Genomic DNA, 21,005 nt, shown 5'->3' on the forward strand with positions numbered 1-21,005 from the left:
TGGGAGTAGCTCTTTGAGACGTTAACTAACAAACTCTCTCTCACAGGTCCGGGTGCGCCGATGCCCCTTGACCTATGGCGTTGGCGTGTTGAACAGGTTTGTGGAGGGGCGTCACCCTCGAGATAAACTCCTTATCAAAGATGGCCGTGAGTGGTGCACCGACATCCTCGACCGCTTTGTCTCTGTCGACCAGTCGGTGGCTCTGGGCGAGGTCGTGAGGCGCAGCTACACGCCTGCTCGTCTGGGCCAACGGAAAATCATCATCAATATCTACTGCAGCGCGACAGACGATGTCACGTACATCTCCGAACCCGGCGTCAGGAAATGTGGGACGCTCACTCTAGACCTACCGGAACCGTTACCGCTACCGGGAGCGGTGGGAGGAGCAGCAGGCGGAGGCCCAGAGAGGAGGGAGATCAGAGCGACCATGCAGTTTGGAGACACAGAGATCAAAGTCACAGCCGTTGACGTCATGTCTAACCGTTCCGTCCGGGCGTCCATAGATTTCCTGTCCAACTGAGGAGGAATAGGAAGTGGAGATGAGGATTTGAAAACACAGAAATAACTGATTCCAAGGATGATAATTTTAGAAAAAGCGGTACTTTGGGAGTTGGCCTCAAATATTTTTGGAAGGTCAGGTGCTTAGCATTCGAAGAAGAAACTCACACCTCATAATTATTTAGGCTTTACATTTAATCATTAGATCAGAAAAAGATCATGAGAAGAACAAGTCGAAAACGGAACTGTAGGGTGCCCTCTCTGCACGGAAAAGAAGAAATTAATTTGTCCGCCTTCTGGCTTCAGCGGAGAGTTGTCCTGTCACACTTTATATATGCTGTCACAGTCATTTCCTGCCCACGGAATCTTCCGAGGAACACTTGTGTGAAACCAAATGCAAGCTGAAGGCTGAATACAAATCTCTAGTGCAGTGAGACAAACAGGTACCGTCGAATTATTCAACCTGTCCACGGAGTATTTCAACTTCAGTAGACGCTTAAAACAGTTCCCTGGAGAGACACTACCTAATGCAATAAACTACCTAGAGCGAGACTCACTCATGTATGTGCAGTGTTGCCTTTTCCCTCATATAATTAATGTTACCTCAGTTAAATCCTATTTCAACGTTTGCGCACCACCTAGTGGTGAAAAGACTGAACTACCAGCTGAAAAAGCACCTTGGAAAATCAGAGCTCTTGGATAGAGCAAAACACATCTAAGAGACATATGCCAGGAAGGACTGTGGCATTATTACATATACAGTTTGAACGCGTCGCTTACAAAGTCTTAAAAAGGGATGTTTCATCCATACCCGTGTCTAAATGAGGTTTCAGCATTTACCCTGCATGGGTGAGGCTGAACATATTTGGGCTGACCTGATCTCTTTTGTCCAAATCAGGATAAGAGCTTTAACTTTACAAGTTTTTTTTTTTTTAAAGATATTTCAAATGTTTCAAAACTTATTGCAAAAAAATTTAAGATTAAACCTTTATTATTTGATTTTTTTTGGCCACTTACGAGCAATGAATCAAGCTGTAAACTCAACATTGATATACTCTTATCAAGATGTTGAAAAACAGTTGCCTATTTACACATCAAGACAAGTAAGATTAGCATTCGGGGGAACTGTAGAGTTGGTTCAATATGTGACCCCTTTCTCATCACAATTGGTAATTTGAACCATAATATACAATTATTGATTAGTGCAGCTTTAAAGTGGGCACACTGGTAGCTCGCCTGGTTAGGCGCATAACATAAATGGGATGGCTGTGGCTCCGGTGGTAAAGTGGGTTATCCACTTATCACAGGGTTAGCAGTTCAGTCCCCAACCCCTCTAGTCCATGTGCCAAAGTGTCCCAGGGCAAGACGATGAACCCTTGTAAGTTGCTTTTATCCAGGCGTCGGCCAAATCAGTACATGTAAAGTGACTTCCTGTAGAAAGAAAAGCTAATGGGTGAAGGTCTCTTTTTTCTCCACCTTAAGACTTCACCCTGTCACATCTAAGTCAGTGACTGACCATTTATGTGTATGCTGTAATCAACTGTATCCATGTTTATGTATAAAGTAACAAAAACTTATGAACCACTGCATCATGTTCAACGCATTGAATCTTGTTTTGACCTGATCTCTAGTTTATTGTCTTTTAAACTGTGCAGGTTGCAGAGGGTTAAAAGAAATCATTCTCAAACTAATTTTATAATACATGGCCAAACACTTTTCAAATAAGTACAAATAAACGCACTTGTGCCTATACCATGTTTAAAAAAATTTTTTTTTTTAAGTAATGATCAATCACTTCACCACACATTTTCACTCCACGTGCCATTAGTGTATTGATAAATTATCAGGAAGAACAGTCAACACAGTATAATTTCAGCTGTGAATTTATTGATGAGAATGGTTCAATAAATAGTTTCACACAGCATTACCAGTGAATGGTTTAGAACTGCTCAAAATCGTATCAGTGCTTTACTTTCCATGTTACACAAATTGTGACGTAACAGAAAAAAAAAAAACCAAATCAGAAATTACTGAATGGTTTTTTCAGGTCAGAGAGGAAGACCTGACCCTAAGGGGACAGGAGTGTGTTTATTTCAAAACCAAGGGGGGTTGATTCTTGATCGATTCTTCTTTTATTTCAAAATCATTTCTCTTTAAAATTGCCACGGTTGGAACAATACAGTGCGTGAAATGTTTAACAGATGTTAGAAAGTCAAAGCTTCTGTAAGAAAAAACTACTGGAGAAAAACAAAGACAACACAAGAAACGTCAACCATCTTTGACAAAGTCCAAAGATTCCGTCTTGAAATTGCTAGATGAACTTCTCTTTTCCCCTCTTTTGTTTGTCTCATTACACCTGTCATTTGCAATGTGCTGCGACTGGTTACAAACCTCATTTTATCTAGAATTCAAATCCAAATTCAGGTCAAACATGTCAAGATACATTCAACACAATCATTGTCTGCATCTTTGTTTAAATGTAACCTGACCTGTACTGAAGACACAATCTTCTATCTGCATTTAGATTTTACTCCCAGTTTAAAATGGGGTTTTGTTCCTGCCTCCTCTTAGTGAGCATGAGGTCTCCCACGGCCTCTGCCCCTGCCACCACCTGGAGGTGCATCCACAGAGCTGCGGGGATTCTTGATCGTCTCATCGACCGACAGGATGAGGCAGGCTGCCTCTGACGCTGCTGTCAGAGCGTTGATCCGCACAACGGACGGCTCCCAGACACAGGCAGTGAAGTTGTCTGCAATGTCCTCATTGTTGATGTCCACACCATACCACATACCGCCCTGCAGTGAGATAAGAGCGATGAAGCATACAAAGAGCTGAAGGCATGCTTCTAAAATTGAAGACCATAAAAGCGCCCTTATACAGAGTGCCTTACCACAAATGTTTTGCAGGATTACACAAGCCTGTGTTTTCTAGTCCTACCTGTGCGTGTTTCGCGCGCAGTTTGTTCAGGATGTTGGTGGCATCAAAGCCGGCGTTGTCACACAGCTGTCTGGGGATGACCTCCAGGGCCTTGGCGTACGCTCCAATCAACAGCTGCTGTTTTCCAGGGATGGTCCTGGAATAATCCCGCAGGTACTTTGACAGCTCCATCTCTATGGCTCCTCCACCCGCTACAACAGAGTCATTCTGGAAACAATAAAAAAAATTAAATACATTCGGCTTGTTGCCTTCAGTGTGGACAGCAGGGCCGACTATTTAAACTGAATTAAGGTTCTAGATCCAGTAAATATTAATATAAGATCAACCAACCAATTTGGCTTATCAAAAAATAAATAAATTACAATAAATTAAAAACAAAAGTCAAATTCATCAAAAATTAAACAAAATGAAACGGAATCAAATAATAAGACGCCTTATTCGTTAAAAATTGTACCCACGTTTGAAAATGTTGAATTATCTGGATCATTCTGGCAATAGAACCACAATGCACTTACTTATATGGGTATTATTGGCCAGTTTCTTTTTAAATTAGTTACAATCAAAACTCACACTTCAATATAAGTACAATGTAAAACAAAATCATATTGTAACGAATCTGAATCAAATTTGAATCTCACTGGTTTGTATTAAATATGCTACAAGTTTGCATAAATTTAGCATCAAGGAGAGGAAGAATTACCAAATGGGGAATTAAAAAAAAACAAACCCAAAACTAAAGAGCCATCAGATCACTTTTTCTTTTCAACAACACGTCACACAAGTAGAAAGAGCAGTAACAAAACGCAGTTAAGAAATATATAACATTGCATTCTTATTATAGCTATGCCTAATGAGCCACGTTGCACTCACTGGAAAAGCTGTTCACATACACTCCACGTCAACTGACCTTGATGGCTCTGCGTACGATCATGATGGCATCATGCAGCGATCGCTCCGTCTCCTCTGTGAACTGTTCCGCCCCGCCCCTCAGGATGATGGTGCACGTCTTTGCCTTCGGGCAGCCTTTGAAGAAGTTATACCTGCAGACACAGACATGATGGGTGTGAGCTGCGGAAGAGTAGTGATTCATGGTTTCATTTAAAAGTCAACTCGTCCCTCTTACCGCTCTCCTCCGACCTGGACTTCCTCAAAGAGTTCACACTGTCCCAGGACGTCGTCTGTCAGACCTCCCACTGAGGTCTGAATGGAGCCACCGCAGGCCTGAAGGTCAGATTACACACAGTCAGTCAAGAATTTCTCAAGCAACTTTTAACATCAAGATGATATCTATATCATTTTTCTAGTACAATGACTGACTTATGAAACCTGTGTTCATGCACACAATCTACTATTTACCATACTAAATGATCCTACATTTAGTAAAAAATGCCTCTTAAAAGCAAACAAAACAAGACCAATAATCAGGAGACCAACAACGAAAAGACCAATATTTGCTTTGCATCTTTGTTGTCAAGTCACAATACTGGATATGAAAGTCCTACCATCATGGTCCTCCTCAAGTCCTCCTCCTGCACTCTGCCAGCACAGAACAGGTCTCTGTCAGCGAAGTATTGGGTGGCCACATCACCGATTGGCAACTTTGACAAAACCACCTTGGCTCCTGACTTATAGATCTTTTCCAGTTTGTCGTACAGTATGTTCCACTCTGCGTCCACGATGGCCTGGTAGTCCTGCATAATTAGAGACAACAACGGATAGGATTGAATAAATAATAATATATAGCCTTTCAAGTAGTTGTTTGACATCCTGATGCTGTGTTGCAGTCTTCATACCTCCACAGATTTCACGCGGACCTCAGCGTTATCCTTCTCAGCCTTCAGCTCCAGCTCCACATTAAGCAAAGCAATCTTTGGATTATCGTAGCGTTTAGGCTGCATCTCAAACCCAGCGTAGGAGAAGGTCTTCTTGAAAGCAACCCCCGAGATCAACTGGGAATCCTGTAAAGATGGAGTAGAGGACATTTGAGAAAGAGCATATTCGAATAACAAAATGAAAGAAAAGCAAACGGAAAGAGAACAGGTGATTTTCCATATTTTTTCCGGCCTCTAACATTTTTAAACTTGTTTTTAAATTTTCTCATCAAGAATCATATCTCCAAATGCTGAACTAAAGGTGCTAACCTCGAGGGCTCCTCCCTGGACCTTCTTGATGCCAATCATCTTCAGAGACAGCAGCTCATCCAGAGACATGACAGCATCCACCACCATCTTGGAGAAGAACTCCTTCTGACCAGCAATTAGCTTGGAGTTTAGGGCTGTGGCTGCACACTTCTCCAACAGCTCCCTTTGCTCTCTTAAAGGAAAAGAGTACTTTTGAAAATAAACAGCCAGACCAGTTTTTAAAGCTCAACTTAACTGCAACTTGAGGATACAAATTAGTAAATGGCTCATAGGAGAGATCAAACTTTAAACACAACATGGCTGCCATGTAAATAAATTTTTAATCTGAGAACTGTGAAACTGAGAACTCACTGCTTATCATCTTTCTTCACAGGGACAGCGATCTCCTTGATCTTGTTAACAGCAAGGTTGGTGGCGGTGCGGAATGCTCTGATGATGGTCTGAGGGTGGAGACCCTCCTCCACATACGCCTTCAACTGCTTCAGGAACTCAGCAGCTAGGAGAGTGACGGAGGTGGTGCCGTCTCCGACCTGAAGATGGTTCAAAAGAAATGAAAAATGGCGTCAGTTTGAAATTTTGTTCCCAAATCTTTTTAGTTTGTGACACAATTCAGATTTTCGCTCCCTTGATTGACACAGAACCTTAAAAACACAGACACAAAGACATCACCTCAGCATCCTGGGAGCGAGCGATGTCCACCAGGGTCTTGGCTGCAGGGTGAACCACATCCAGCAGTTTCAGGATGGTGGCTCCATCGTTAGAGATTGTGGCCTTACCTGGAAAACACAAAATACACACATTTGTGATAAAGAAATTGTAGACCAATGAATCCTGTAATCCATTCATTTTTCAACCCTCTCTCCCCACCTCTGCCATCCACCATCAGTTTGTCCATCCCTCTGGGCCCCAGGGTGGTCCTGACAGCCTCAGCAATCACCTGGAGTGGGTAAAAAAAACGGGCACATTTAACATTTAGACAGATTTACTTCATAGAGAGTTAAGCACATGCCCCAAGCACAAACAATCAATGAGAGAAGGGCTAGTTTTCTGACCTGGCAGGCATTGATGTTACTGATGAGCTGGGGAATGCCCTGAGACGTGTCTGTCCCCTCCTTCAGCAGGATAACTGGAGTGGGCTGGAGAAGAGAAATGGATAGAGAGAGAGGAAGCTTATTCATGAACACCAGACGACACGGAATAGCAGTGGCAACAGAGGGAAGCTTGACAATGAATTTTAGTTTCAGTACAAAGGGCAAAAAATACTATATTGTGAATAGTAGGTATAATATTACGGCAGAGAAATAATTCAATATTACTGTTCGTCTTTCAGTGAAATCAAATAAAAACTGTATTAAATGTACGATCATGATGTGTCATCTTTAAAAATTAATTGTGTAACTTAATACCAAGTAAACTATAATTCAAAACTATGAAAATTAGTAATTATAGATCTGTAAAAATCAATTGAACACACTTCTCTGAATTAAACATTTAATATTTTGAATATTTTTGCCATATTGTTATATATATTGCAATGGCTAAAACACAGTCTTATATTAAGATATTGATTGTAGGTATATCACTGTGCTTCAATACAAACAGTTTGACCTAATATGGTAAAAGATACACATGCTGAGGCTGGTGCTGTAGCGTGTGATGCCTTTGTTACCCACTGTCAAACACTACCTGTTTACAGTCTGCTACTAATACTGCTCACTGCAGCTGGCTGCATGATGCAGCTCCTTCTCAAAGCCTTAAATTACACATCAATATTATCCAGATATCAGGCTGGCAGATCTCTGCTTTTGACAGTGACACAGTTTTATCGGCTCTGGTGTTGGTAAGGCCTTTGTCTGTAACTCTGCATCATCCCAGAATGAGCCATGAGATGCTCAGTCTCGAGACAAAATACAGACGACCGTAGCAGCGAACTAAAGTTAATGGGCTATTCAGGACAGCTCCTTAGCAATAGAACACCAATGTTTCTAATGCATCCATTCATACAAAGAGTCTTTCCACACTACAGCGAACTCATTTACTAACTAATACCGCTGCTATGACAGACGATATCCAAACTGACGACATAAAAATACCTAAAATACAAATACATAAAATACTAGTTCAAACAGTAATCAGCTGAGTACAGTTTTTATTACAGGCAATAATTGCTGACATGTTAGCTAAAATCACCGTTAGCATCGTATACGCCCATTGATACCGGCCAATCCTACGATGCTAACACGGTCTGGCTAACAATTAAATCTTTCTAAAAAATCATTTTCACAAAATAACGGCTTCCAAGGACTGCCAGCAGATAGCCAACTAGAGCGATAGTAACCCAGATGCAAATGCTGACAGACAAACTGCAGGATGGACATGGATTTTAAGTCTTAGTTTGGGGCATGAATGCTAACTCACTCACCATCATCTTTGCAGTTTCTTCGAGAAGCTTTCCACCGGCACCCCCAACCCACAATGCTTTTCGAAAGCGATAGCCGCTGGCAGGCCGTTCAAGAACATGCTGCAAGATTTAGTCAACGATTTGAAATTTCTTCGTCACAAATTTTCTGAAATAAAAACACAAGCTTCTCCTGTGCAACCAAATTTAGTTTTTTAAAATCGCCAGTACTGAGACCCAAAATGCTCAATATTAAACAAACATTAAGGAATAAATTACATGTTTGAAATATATAAATGAACCAATACATTCTGGAATTATTGAAGTAATTATCTAACTCATTATTATGAAATGGTATATCTTAATTCTTAATTTAATAGTATTTAATAGTGTTTTATTGGGGCTCAACATTTTTATTTCAAAATAAAAGTCTGTTTCATAATGGCATTCTTCCCAATTAAACGTATATCTTATTTCATAATGTCACTTCTCATGTATTTAACGTTTCAATTATTTATATTCCACAATTTATGTACAATGTTTTTTATTCTTTCATCCTATCTACTCACTTAATACTGAACATTTAAGGGTTATGTGACAATCTTGCAGCACACACAGTTTGTTTACCTGCAGCCCTAGTAAAGGCCTGGATGAACCAGTATATGTACGTCGTGGTTTTGTGACTAGATATCCTCTGGGATTTTGGTTATCGTAACATCAGGATGTGTCTTAAATATGATCTTCTGTTGGCCATTAATGATGCAAAACAGTACGGGGTTGCGATTTTCTCATTAAACTGCTCAAGGCTTAATGAAATGCACAATAATTGATTCTATTTGCTTACTGATCGGTTCGTACAACATTACTGTATGTAAATATCTTTTGAACGCTCCTATAAATACATAAATAAAAAGTATTGTCATTTCATCAATATTAAAGTTTCTTAATGTTTTTGTCAAATAAAATCCTAAGATTTCAGTACACTTTATTGGCTGTAGGATGCAGGATGTTTGCTTCTTTTAAGCAGTGTGACATGACCTCAGCACACACATGCACAGAACTCATGTGAACAGTGTACAGTCTGTGTCTTTACATAACCTGCTGGAAACCAGACTCACCACAGAGAACATCCTGAAAATTTGCATTTCTTAAATGTGTTCAGTGATCCAGCTGTGCTGTGTATTTGTAGAAGATGAGATAATAAGTTTTATCAAGCTGTACAATGATTTTGATATGTTTTTTTTTTCTTCTAAATGTTGTTATAGTGTATTGTTTCCCCTGCATCAAGAGCGGAAGGCTGGATTCACCTCTGCTACCTCTGTGTCTCTGTGTTTTGCCCTCTCAATAATGTTTATACCACTTAATTGCAGTCAAGGCAAGATGGAACTAGATTTTTGTAATCAGATAGTTTAAAATCCCTGAACAGAAAATGAGAAGTTTTTACTTTCTCCCAGATTTATGCTGCAAAAAAAAAAAAAAAAAAAAATCACTGCAGCATTTCCAGCCCTACAACTTTTTGGCCTTATTAGTTCAAAGTTATTGTCCCTTATATGGCAGAGATGCAAAATGAATGATATCATACCCTGTTAACCCTATACTACAACAATATATACGGCCCTATACTTGAAATCTATATGCAGTGAATTAAGTAACACGTTTTATTTTGGGACATACCATTAAATGAAATAAATTCTTCCCAAATGTTTATTAAGGATGATTCCTTTGGCATCATCGTCTCAACATAGATCACTGCACTGCAGGCTTCTGTATATAAAAGTGTTATGCTATTTTATCGTTATGTTTGTCGTTAGCCGGTGAGTAGCACTCCCCATGATGAGCAAACTGAACTTTGTGTGTAAAGACGGCAAAGTGTTGCTTTTAAATTACACTTATCTCCCTTAAGTCTGACTCAAGCCCAAGTCTAAAGTCTACAGCTCTGGTCCGTACCGTATAGTGTTTTAACAGGTATGTGTTAAATGGTCAAGAGGCGTGTGTATTCTGCTTGCCTCTGTGTGAGAAGCTCCCTGTGATCAGGAATGTAATGACAATGATGTTATTGCCTGTTGTGAATCCTGTTTTTTGTTTCTTGAAGAAACTACCTGACACCAATCCCATTTGAATATGTGGTATATAGGCATTTGTTCTCCACACTCCTGCAGGTGTATTTCGAAAGTCCTCACTCACAGGTAGGACAAGTTTCTTTGAATGGGACCCTTCAACAACATGGGAAAATGCTTTACATAAGGCGTGACATAGAAGAAACCTTCCAGAAAATGTAAAAAAAAAAAAAAAAAAAAGGCTCATATACAAAGAATAAAAAAATGGTAATTTAATTAAAATGAGATAAAATCGAATAACACATAATAAAAGAATTAAAAAAATAACAGCGCATTCATAGAACCGTGCAAGATATGTATAACCCCGAATAAAAAGAGGGAAAGTGTTTTTGAACGCAGCTTTTGGTACGTCTCACGGGGCTGCTGAATGCAGGCCTCTGATTGGCTTATCGCTTGGGTTGCACCCTACAGTGTAGTCGATATAATTATCAGGATATGCCGTACGGGCGGAGCTCTCGCTTGCTGTCTGTGCATTCGACAGTGAGGACTCCACCTGCGCAGATACTCTCAGCAGCAAAACATGCGCACACAATCTGTTACCCAAAACTCGCGCGGAGTTTGATAACTGTACACATAGCGGTGGCGGGAGATGTTGAACAGAGCGAGACATAAGCATTAGCACTGTCTTGATATTTAAAGTAGCGTCAGGATAAAGGAGGATAGAGGGAGCAGTTTTTTGAGAGGAATCGCCTTTGCAGGAGGGAGACGTAAAGATGGATGACTTTGGAGTTTATGCGGTCTTCGGCGTAAACGGTCCGCCTCAAAGGCTGCTAAGGTAAAGATAACTGTTGAAATCTTTAAGGTTAGCTGGTTGCTGACCTTGAAACATGATGTCTGTACGCCTTCGTGTGTCTGAACCGCAGCTCAAGCTTTGTAGAATGACGATTTTTGTAGGCAGCGGTCACCAAGCCCATGCCGCAAACCTTTATCGGTTGCTCCTCGTTGGCGCCTCCTTATATTAGCCGTGTTTACGGAGAGGGATACGTCGGTTAGCTTCTCTGTTATGGTGAAAGACTTGCCTTTTCCATACCTTGCCTTCTTTTTTTCGGGATAGCAAGAGATCAATATTATGTTATTCCTTTTTCTTTTTCTTTTTTTTTGGTCCCGTGTTAGTACCGATGGGTCGTGCAGGGTGTGTGTTGCCGTTCCCCCGACTGTCCGCCAGGTGGTGCTGTTCAGCAGCGGGCCATGGGGGGAGAGGATCTGCGTCAACGCGGAGCTCAACGGTGCGGACCGGATACCGGTCACCATCGGCAAACTAACCCCTTACAACAGGTAGGTTGAGTCTGTCTCAGAACAGAGAGACTGTTCCCCCCCCCGAGTGAGACCATGAGACCTTATTTCTGTAAAGAAAGATGTCTGCCGTGCCCTTTTCTGGGTGCTGCCCAGTTACAGTTACTGAACACTTGAGATTATTTGGTAACCTTCCACTTGAATGCTGTGTCGGATGTCCTCCAGGTGTCTCTCATGGGAGCAGTGGGAAGAGGAGACATGGACAGATGGCGTCACACTGGACATCGCCCTGGAGGGAGGAAACCTGGTAAATATCAAACACCCCCCAGCTTCAGGACAAAAGGGGAATACTGGGGAGAGGCAAAACATACAGCCATGAGAAATGCTTACTCTATCGTTTCAGCTAAAAGCCAAGCCATTGGACAGTTAATATAGAAATATAACACTGTAAAATGAGTTTTATAATTCAATCCTCTCACATAGGGAGGACAATAACAATAACAATATTTAGTTATGGTAGACAAGTCCGTTGTCTCTGTTTTTCATAAAACAAGGTATAAACTAAATTGTAGAAGTCAATTTAAGGCTTTTTTTCATGGACAGAGTCTCGGGCTAATGTATATATTTTCTACATTTCTTTCGTCAGACAAAAGCAGATTGGTCAGAACCAGAACTCCTCCTGGCTGTGAAGGAATACACACCAAAGGTAATCTGATAAGGATGGACTGTTTCTAATAGTATCAAAAATAAGCCACATATCAGGATCTAAATGCCACATTCAGATTCTTAAAATGTATTTTACAAATACTATTTGTCAGTCATTTTGAATAGGTGATATTAAGTTTATTCACTTGTTCAATTGATAGGTCCACTTTCTTTCAAACCAGCCTTGTCTACTTTGGTGCTTTCCTACATTTCCCACAATGCCTCTAGGCAACCCAGAACGGGGTACAACTTCATCAGGTTTCCAACACACACAAGTATTTGTTAAACTGAATGCCGTGCTGTCCCAGGACGCCGTGGCTCCCCTCGCAGCCCGAGAGCTCAGTGGCAAGAGGAAAAGAGGACGAACGGCAGAGGAAGAGGGTGAGGAGAATAAGGTGACGAAGAGAGGGCAAGAAGAGAACGTATGTCCGAATGGCACCGCGGAGAAGACCACACCTGTGCGAAAAGCCCGAGGTCAAACCAAAGGGGGGCAGAAGCTGTTCAGTAGTGGAGGAGATGCAACGAAGATGAAGGGAGCAGGTGAGTGCCACTGTCTGCTGTGTAAGAAGAATCATATGGCATTATTGTACTTTGTATTACTTTTCCAAAACTGTGTACCAAATCAGTAAAAATAATATTTATCAACGTAAACATGAGGTATAAGAGTTATATGGATGGAATTTGACCCAAAAGGTGTCCTAACACCTGTGTGTGTGTTTGCTAGAGATAGCAAAAGTGACCACAGTTTTTATGCCTGCGTGAGGGTGTAAGCCAGAACGGTATTGCTAATGATAATGACTGCTAAAGACACTCCAGCGGCCCAGCGTGGAGGAGTAAATCATTTCTTTGTGTACGGTTTCTTCTATCAAATCTCCTTTCTGCAGCTAATGGAGCGCGAGAGGCTCAGGGGATTGTGGGTAGAGCGCCTCATCCGAGCACAGCCAGGACAAAGAGTAGGCAGGCCAAGACTCCCACACAGACTGGTGAGTTTGTGCTTACACATTACATATCATTTTGGTTGGTTGTTTGGTTGTTTTTGTATAATTTTTAGTTTTTGTCGTATTTATTCACCTTTTAGTCCAGCAGGGGCTACGTTGATGCACATCGCCCACCTGGGTTCACAGAATGATTTTTTTTTGTTTGTTTTGTTTTCTTCTGCTGCTTGTTGTTCAGTGCATGAATGTAACATAAACTTGGATCTCACACAGACTCCAAGGCCCATCCAGGTATTTGTTCGTCAGAGCTTACTGGGTAGCATTAAAGCAATAGGTTTAACGTTTTTGGAAAATATGCTTATTTGCTGATAAATGATTGGTTTTCCTGCAGCCCCGCTGGTCAGCCCGTCTGGTCGCTGGGGTCAGACTCTGTGTCCCATCGATGCTCAGACAGCAATTCTGATTGGAGGACAGGGAGCCAGGATGCAGTTCTGCAAAGATCCCATGTGGAAGCTCTGCACAGGTCAGTCCTGCAAAACACATGCAAAATCAAGTTCAACAGAACTCCTGTCAAAGGAGACTGTAGTTTCCCATGGGACTTTGCCACAGTCAGTGTTCTCTGTACCACAGAGGACATGTCCTGGATGGCTGCGGAGACTCTGGCAGAGGGTCCGACCCCTGAAGCCAGGATCGGCCACACAGCCGTTTATGACCCCGACTCAAAGCGGATCTTTGTGTTCGGAGGCTCCAAAAACAAGAAATGGTTCAACGACGTTCACATCCTGGACACACAGAGCTGGAAGTGGACCATGGTGGAGGTGTGTGTGTGTGTGTGTGTGTGTGTGTGTGTGTGTGTTGACCTTGATTTAACTCTACAAGTTCACACCCCGTGGGGACATTTTTTGCTTCATCTTCACCTTCTTCATGTCCTCCTCTCCTCTCAACTCCTTTAGGCTCAAGGTAAGGTTCCCCCTCTGGCCTACCACAGCTGCAGTATGTTTCGGGGTGAACTCTTCGTACTGGGAGGGGTGTTTCCTCGTCCAAACCCGGAGCCCGACGGCTGCAGTGACTCCCTGTACATCTTCGATCCCCACCTCTCCATCTGGTACGAACCCATTGTGACAGGCGACAAACCCTCCCCCCGCTCAGGGTAAGATGTCTTGATCCAAATATCATCACAGCACGTCTGGCTGGCAGTCTTTCTTTCAAACACACATTTTAAACACATCATTTTGTCCAACTCTTTGACTCTCCCTCTTCATTTTGTTTTTTTTTGTCAGTCACTCTGCGTGTGTGATGCAGGAGAGGAAGATCTATGTATTTGGTGGATGGGACACTCCCGTCTGCTACAATGACATGTACATGTTGGACCTTGGTAAGACACACACATACACAGGCCAGCTGATTTATGAAGGAGAGTCCTGGTTTCATGCAAACATACTGTATATCTGTCTGTACAACGCACACACAAGGCACATACATCTGGAAACAGGTTTAAATGCATTTCATCGATCGCATAATTCAAATTTAACATGTTTTTCTGTTTCTTAGGTCTGATGGAGTTTTCTGCTGTGAAAACAACGGGGAAAGCCCCCTCTCCTCGAAGGTACACAACTAAACACACAAATGCTGTACATCTAGTTGCAGCTAAGGCAGGGTATTGACCCTGACTATGTGTCCAAAATCAATAGTCAATAATTGATCAGGTGCGCCTTGAATATCCGTCAAAATAAGGTATTGAGTATAATTTTTGGTATCAGTACTAAGACTCTAGTTTCAAGAAATTTCAAACAATACCACTCCATAGATGCAGCACTTTGTTTGTAATATATAATGAACATAAGTTTGTGTGTGTGTTCCAGCTGGCATGGCAGTGCTGTGCTTTCAGACACAAAGTTTCTGATCCACGGAGGTTACAACGGAAACAACGCTCTCAGTGACACCTTCATCTTTGATATAGGTAGGAGGCAGCTTGTTGCTACTGGCACACACACATACACATACACATCCACATCCACATCCACGAAAGGCGGCTCGAAACCCTTTTTGTAGTTTCGCATTTATAGAAAGTAGCTGATTAGTACAATCAGAAACAATTGTTGTCATTTTTGTACTGTTTTTACGATTAACCAAACCACATATAATGCGTCAATAAGTGATCTTGAGAGGGTCTGCTTGGCATTTTCGTTACCTTTGCACGGAGCTGTTTCCCTCTGTTTCTAGGATTTATGCTAAACTAAGCTAGTTGGCAGTAGCTTCATATTTAACAGACAGCTACGAGAGAGGTATTGATCTTTTCATCTAATTGTCATCAAGGAAGCAAGAAAGTGTATTTCGCATCTTGTTGAACTATTCCCTTTAAGCACTTGTCCTTACACTGTCTACACTTTGCTAATGTGCATCAATATTATGGCCATATGTAGGATATGGGCAAATAAGGCAAGGTGGCATGTGTACTAGCATTACCAACACACCAAACAAAACAACTATTGTAATAATGCATAGTGAATTTTACATTGCTGAAAGCATGACTTTTTGTGTTTGTTTCGTTGGTTCAGACACCAACAGATGGACAGAGGTGACGCTCCCTCAGCTCTCTGTGCCCCGGGCAGGGCACTCCCTCATCACCATGGATACAGCCAGTCACCACTGCTTCGCGGAGGAGGGTGAAGACGCGGATATGGACGAAGGCTTCGCCAGCAGAACTCTGCTGGTGTTTGGAGGGGGAGACAACGAGGGCAACTTCTACTCTGACCTGACAACTGTCGCTGCGGAGGAACTGCTCAGTGCTATTTAAAGAGAGTGAGTCAGAGGTGAATCCTCACTCCCTGACTGGATGTAGCGCTATTGCAACGCTCCCACATTGCTCTATTATTTATATTCCTATAGTTTGACTTTTCCTTTTTGTTGAATGATCACTGCCTTCTTTCAGTTATGTTTTTTAAAGGGTTTTTACAGTTTTAGTTTTGGAAAACATGCATGTAAGTAGCCTATGTATGTACATTCAAGGCATTCTCTTAAATACAGATCTCAGAAGATATTTAAATATAAATAATTACAGATATTTCCCCTGTAGTGCAAAAAAAGGATTAAGAGACTTTTCTACTTTAACAAACCTTGAAAGTGATTTTTTTTTTTTTCTTTTTTCTTTCTTATAATGGAAGCCCTGATCTTTTAGATTAAGTCATTAAGGATTTAATTTCTGTTTTTAATGTACATAGTTTAAAGTTTCTCAAGTTCTTCCTCAGGTAAAATGTATAGTTTTATTTTGATACATTAAATATTTGTTGTTTTCTCTTATGAATAACTGAAGCTTTCACTAGCCCTGACCATATGGAATAAGTTGCCTCCGGATAGCTGCAAATGCATAAACTCTATTTTATTATGTTCAAAGATATCATCTCCAAACAGTTGTGTGTGTGTGTGTGTGTGTGTGTGTGTGTGTGTGTGTGTGTGTGTGTGAGATTTAGTAGACAAAATCTCAATTCATGCTCCTGTGCTGTGCAGTTTTGCACTTAATAAACATTTGACTTTAAAAAAAATTCTTTACTGAACCCCTTGGGGAGTATATAAGTTTTTCAAGCTTGTGATATGTCAAAACACTTTCCACCAATTTAGAGTGTAATGGTGGTTTGTCAGATTTCCAGTGAATCAACACTAACTGTCATACCAATAATGTCAGAAAGGCGACAGCAAGTGGCCAGGACACACACACACCTGTAAGCGCAAACACCTCAGGATGGTCTGGTTGTATCTTCTTACTAGAGATATTAGAGGATGTTTCAAAAGATGGCCGACCAGAATGGTACAAGATTGGGCAGCTCCAAAACATATGGTACAGTGCGGCTTCATCCTGACGACAGCAGGAGCAGATCTTGTGTATTCCTGGGACCATCTTTGCTAGTCGGCTTCCAAAGAAGGGGAGACCATTTCTTGAACTGAACTGTATAGTTTAGATGTCCGGCATCGCTGGAGAAGATCCCAGTCTAGAAATTCCTCTGTCCAGCTCCGTATTGGTGCAGATGGGAAGGGGGCAAAGAGATATCTGTAGAAATGGGAGTGTGGAATGTCATACTGTTGTGTCATTTTTCTTCAAAACGCATGAAATTATTGTATTGATAGAGATCCCTTATACATCCTACTCCCTTTCTGAATCACAATTGGAAGGCGGAGTCTAGGAGAGATGGAGGAATAGCGCATTGGCTATAATAGGCAGTAGAGACAGTGCCTGAGGTAGGTGAGCGTTAGTGGTAGCATTGATGTTAAAGACACTGTATTATACAAAGCCTGCTCCTTCTCAGCCCATACTGGTCCATTACCATGGTAAAATTGTGATACCCAATAAACCACCTTGTGAATATTGGCAGCTCAACAATAGTGTATAAAGTTTGGCGATGCCAGCCCCCACCTGCCATCTGTCTTTCCAAATACGATTTTAGAATCCTTGGGATGGATTTGTTGCGGATAAAAGATTAAATACATTTGTCCAATTCTTTAAAAAAAAAAAAAAAAAAGAGTTTGTGATAGAAACAGGTAAAAACTGCGGCAAGATGTTCATCTTGACAGAGTTTATTCAACCAGCTAGAGATCAGGAGCGACAACACTCGATTTAGACCCAGTTTGGCCTTCTCCAACACTGGTTTCAGATTGTATTTAAATAAATCTTTAAATTTGCATGTTACTGAGGTCATTGATAGGAATGTCGACAATTTTGTTTGTTCTAAAACAAGCCTTTGGTGAGGCGTATAAGATCTCAGTCCAAGAGTAAAAAATTCGGGCTAAAGCCAAACCTTTAAAGCTGTGAAAAAATAGTTATAGTCTTTTCAGTCAAATGCTTTGTGGGCATCAAGAGAGATAACCACCTCTGGAGACACTGGTCCATCAGACATATAGAGAATGTTAAATAATTTGTGTGAATTAGCGGAAAGTTGTCACCCTGAGATGAATCCTGTCTGATCAGGATGTGTTATAGAGTTCCTGACCATATCAAGCCTAAATGCAAGGGGCCTTGGTTAGAATCTTATAATCACTTGAAAGCAGATTTACAGGTCTACTGCATATGATTCACACCTCAGAGGATCCCTGCCCTTTTTAAGTAGAACTGAAACGATAGCTTCCGTCATGCTTGGCAGTAATGACTTTTTAAATGCTCTTGTAAACACTTCATTTAGGATACGGGCCAATTTTCTGTGAAAAAAATTATAGAAAATTCAGATCCCAGGGACCTGAACCCATCAGGTCCCGGTACCTTACCACTTCTCATATGTGTGATTGCTTGCTCAATTTCTTTCACTGTTACAGTCTGATCAAGATTTTCTTCTTGTTCACTGATGGTTGGGAATTCCACTTTTTCAAAGAAATCATTTATTTCAGTTTTATCAATGGACTCTGAGGTGTAGGATCTCTTCAATTGGTTATTAATATAAAATTGGTCAAAGATTATGCCGTGAGCTGTTTGTATCTCTGCTCTAAGCAGCTTCAGCAGAATGCCTCAGCTGATAGCAGAGTAATTTACTAGGTCTCTCCCCCTTTACCTCGATTTCAAAAACCAATCCTCCTCTGATTCTGTAGTGAGAGTGTCCAATTCTGTTTGCAGAGCTACACGGGTTTGACACTTTACACAGAGAGGCCCGTTAATAACATCCCTGTTGGCCCAGTAACTCACACACTAACATGGGCTAATGTCAGGCTAACAGAGTAACTGATGTTATCTTCAAAGAGCCAGAGCTAAATGGAGACATTTTAATAAAAGATTAGTGGAGCTCAAGAGGGATTATCTTTGTTTCCACTGAATAGCTGATAAGGGTGTCATGAATGTGGCCATTTTTTAACTTGAATATTTTCATTGAATTATACAGTACAGACAGCCTTGTTTTTGGTACCAGGAGGTTCACACAAGTCAGTAAATTCCCTCTTATATAATGTACAAACCAACATTAAAGGAAGTGTTCTTTGGACATTCTAGCTCTCAGGGCCGTAGTTGCCATTGAGGACACTTTTTTTTTTTTCTGGTAATCTGGGGGTAGAACTGTAAATACCTTGGAGGTGACATTCTACGCAACTGTGGCACAAATAGTGTTCCTGTGTTTATCATGTACATCCCCAGAACAGAAATCATTTAATAAAAAAGACCAAAACAATATGGTGAGATTATATTCTAGTTAGAAACTTACCTATGATGGGTGTTTTGGGGCTGATTCCGCTATGTTTAGTCACAATAAGAATATATTTGATACTATTAAGGCAATAAACTAAATAAATAAAGGATTTCTCCTCCCAGACTTTAATACCTGTCAGTATACAGAGGGTTAGAAACAGTAATATAGAAGAGAAGTTTGTTTCATATGAAGATGAGGGTTACGATGATCATGATCTTGGTGAAAGTAGATCTTGACCTCCGTCACCTCAGCAAAAACAGGAAAGCCAAAATAAAGATAGAAAGAAAATCATGGAAAAAGCTTGAAAAATGTGAGTCAAAGAACAAGAGAGGCCACGTTTATTTTCTACCATTAATGTCTCTTTTGAGGAAACAGTCTGGCAAGCTCAGTTGATAATGTTTTCACCTACTCAGTGGCATTTCCTCTGGTGATGCAAAGGAAGCCTGGCTACCTCAAAATATTCAATCAAAAGCAAATCAGTTTCCCTTCCAGACTTGTGGATACATGCCTTTTCCACTTGATTCTTTCACTCCAAATCAGAAAATATGCAATCTACTTAACGGGCTGCAGAGTAAGTCCTCATCACGTTTGTCATAATTGAAGAGAATGTGGTTGAATTCATTTGTTTTTTTTTTATATTAGAGTTTTCAGCTCTTTAATTACCAAAGTACAGTGTTGCACTTACTGTGACTGTAGCAGAGTCGGTACAAGAGCCTATTTTTGGCCTTGCTTCATACTTCTTCACTAATTTTGCCCACGCTGTGAGTCAGCACCTACTAAATTGGGGTTAAGGAAGGATTTTTACACTTAGGCCATGAATTAACAAAAGAAAAGTTGATCCTTATACTTTGTACACTCCCTACGTCTATGTTTTTTGTGCATTGCTCTCAACTACCCTCTTCCTGCATTCCTTGGGATTGTCCCTTTTTCGTCATCATGTCCGCCACATCTTGTCTCACTACGTTGCAGTGCAAATGTATATTAGCCTCTGCTGTATGTATGACGTACCCATAGAGCCCTGTCAGATGAGCTCCAATACCCCTTCACTGACCTGACCTGCTATATTCCAAATGTGTTTATTTGACAATATTCATTCCATAAAAACGGAAATTGTTAAAATGACTGAGTGAATAAAAATATTCAAAGTTCAACTTTTTACCAATTTGTAATATTATTTGTTTGCTTATTACGGTATATTTGTTTTTATCAAATCATCATTTCTGTGTTTTCAAATCAGCTGAACTGCTTGGCAGTTGATCCCCAGCTAAAGGGTATTTGGCCAGAATAATTAAATAATTGAATTGTGAATGTACAAGGCCTTTAAATTATATTTGCATTAATGTATTGAAATACTTATATTTAATTTTTCAGGTATTTAATTTGTTTTATTATACAAGACAGATATTCCTAATGTTTTTTATGTATTTACAAATTCTCAATGGATTTTTTTGAAAATGCATTATGATATTAATCATTATTGGGATACAAAATTGCATTTTGTCACTTTTCCCTGCTAAGGATTAACTATCAGGGTCAGTATTCAATTTCAAGATACTTTGTCTAAATAGAGTAAAAAAAAACTGACACTGTAGAAATATGATAAAGACTTTTGTGCAATAAAGTTCAAACTCTAGGTGGGTCTTTTAACAAAATAAGACCTGTGAGTTCATGAGTAAGATGCCTTTATTATCAGATTCTTAAGAAATGTCACCAAAGCACCCCTTTTTATGTGCTCATTTCTGCTTGACAAAATTTGTATAATTCTTTAGATTTTTTGGGGGATTACTTTCAGACTTTGCTCAATAACTGGCTTACCGCTAGTGAATTCAGTGGTAAAAGCTGGGTGATTCATGCTCCAATGCATTTAGATCATACGTGTGACA

At 40.6% G+C, this 21,005-nt stretch overlaps 3 protein-coding genes across 7 annotated transcripts in view; 2 read left to right on the top strand and 1 right to left on the bottom strand.

Moving 5' to 3' along the window:
• Positions 1 to 4,161, top strand: part of hspa12b (heat shock protein 12B) — a 27,727-nt gene extending 23,566 nt beyond the window's left edge. For all 4 annotated transcript variants that reach the window (XM_040141213.1, XM_040141216.1, XM_040141215.1 and 1 more), the window contains one exon: positions 47 to 4,161. In XM_040141213.1, coding sequence (XP_039997147.1) covers positions 47 to 520 — 474 coding nt within the window. In that variant the 3' untranslated portion in view covers positions 521 to 4,161. The remainder of the gene's footprint in view (positions 1 to 46) is intronic.
• Positions 2,615 to 8,119, bottom strand: cct7 (chaperonin containing TCP1, subunit 7 (eta)). Its single transcript, XM_040141218.1, has 12 exons — positions 7,999 to 8,119; positions 6,629 to 6,712; positions 6,444 to 6,513; positions 6,246 to 6,352; positions 5,928 to 6,106; positions 5,577 to 5,748; positions 5,229 to 5,393; positions 4,938 to 5,126; positions 4,559 to 4,656; positions 4,343 to 4,475; positions 3,436 to 3,642; positions 2,615 to 3,293 (listed from the first exon to the last, which is right to left on the bottom strand). Exons 1-12 carry the CDS (start codon positions 8,002 to 8,004, stop codon positions 3,066 to 3,068), a joined length of 1,638 nt encoding a protein of 545 aa, XP_039997152.1. The 5' UTR covers positions 8,005 to 8,119; the 3' UTR covers positions 2,615 to 3,065.
• Positions 8,120 to 10,579: 2,460 nt separating this feature from the next.
• On the top strand, positions 10,580 to 16,792 carry LOC120797103 (kelch repeat-containing protein). 2 transcript variants are annotated; one of them, XM_040140395.1, is made up of 13 exons: positions 10,580 to 10,866; positions 11,205 to 11,366; positions 11,550 to 11,631; positions 11,971 to 12,030; positions 12,338 to 12,569; positions 12,911 to 13,012; positions 13,356 to 13,487; positions 13,595 to 13,782; positions 13,918 to 14,114; positions 14,245 to 14,339; positions 14,516 to 14,570; positions 14,827 to 14,924; positions 15,523 to 16,792. In XM_040140395.1, exons 1-13 carry the CDS (start codon positions 10,805 to 10,807, stop codon positions 15,759 to 15,761), a joined length of 1,704 nt encoding a protein of 567 aa, XP_039996329.1. In that variant the 5' UTR covers positions 10,580 to 10,804; the 3' UTR covers positions 15,762 to 16,792. The 2 variants fall into 2 exon arrangements, with proteins under 2 accessions (XP_039996329.1, XP_039996330.1); XM_040140396.1 differs by having other exon boundaries at positions 10,581 to 10,866; positions 12,914 to 13,012; positions 15,523 to 16,791.
• Positions 16,793 to 21,005: the final 4,213 nt, after the last annotated feature.

The sequence above is a fragment of the Xiphias gladius genome, chromosome 12, assembly GCF_016859285.1.
Source record: "Xiphias gladius isolate SHS-SW01 ecotype Sanya breed wild chromosome 12, ASM1685928v1, whole genome shotgun sequence".
Taxonomy (NCBI): domain Eukaryota; kingdom Metazoa; phylum Chordata; class Actinopteri; order Istiophoriformes; family Xiphiidae; genus Xiphias; species Xiphias gladius.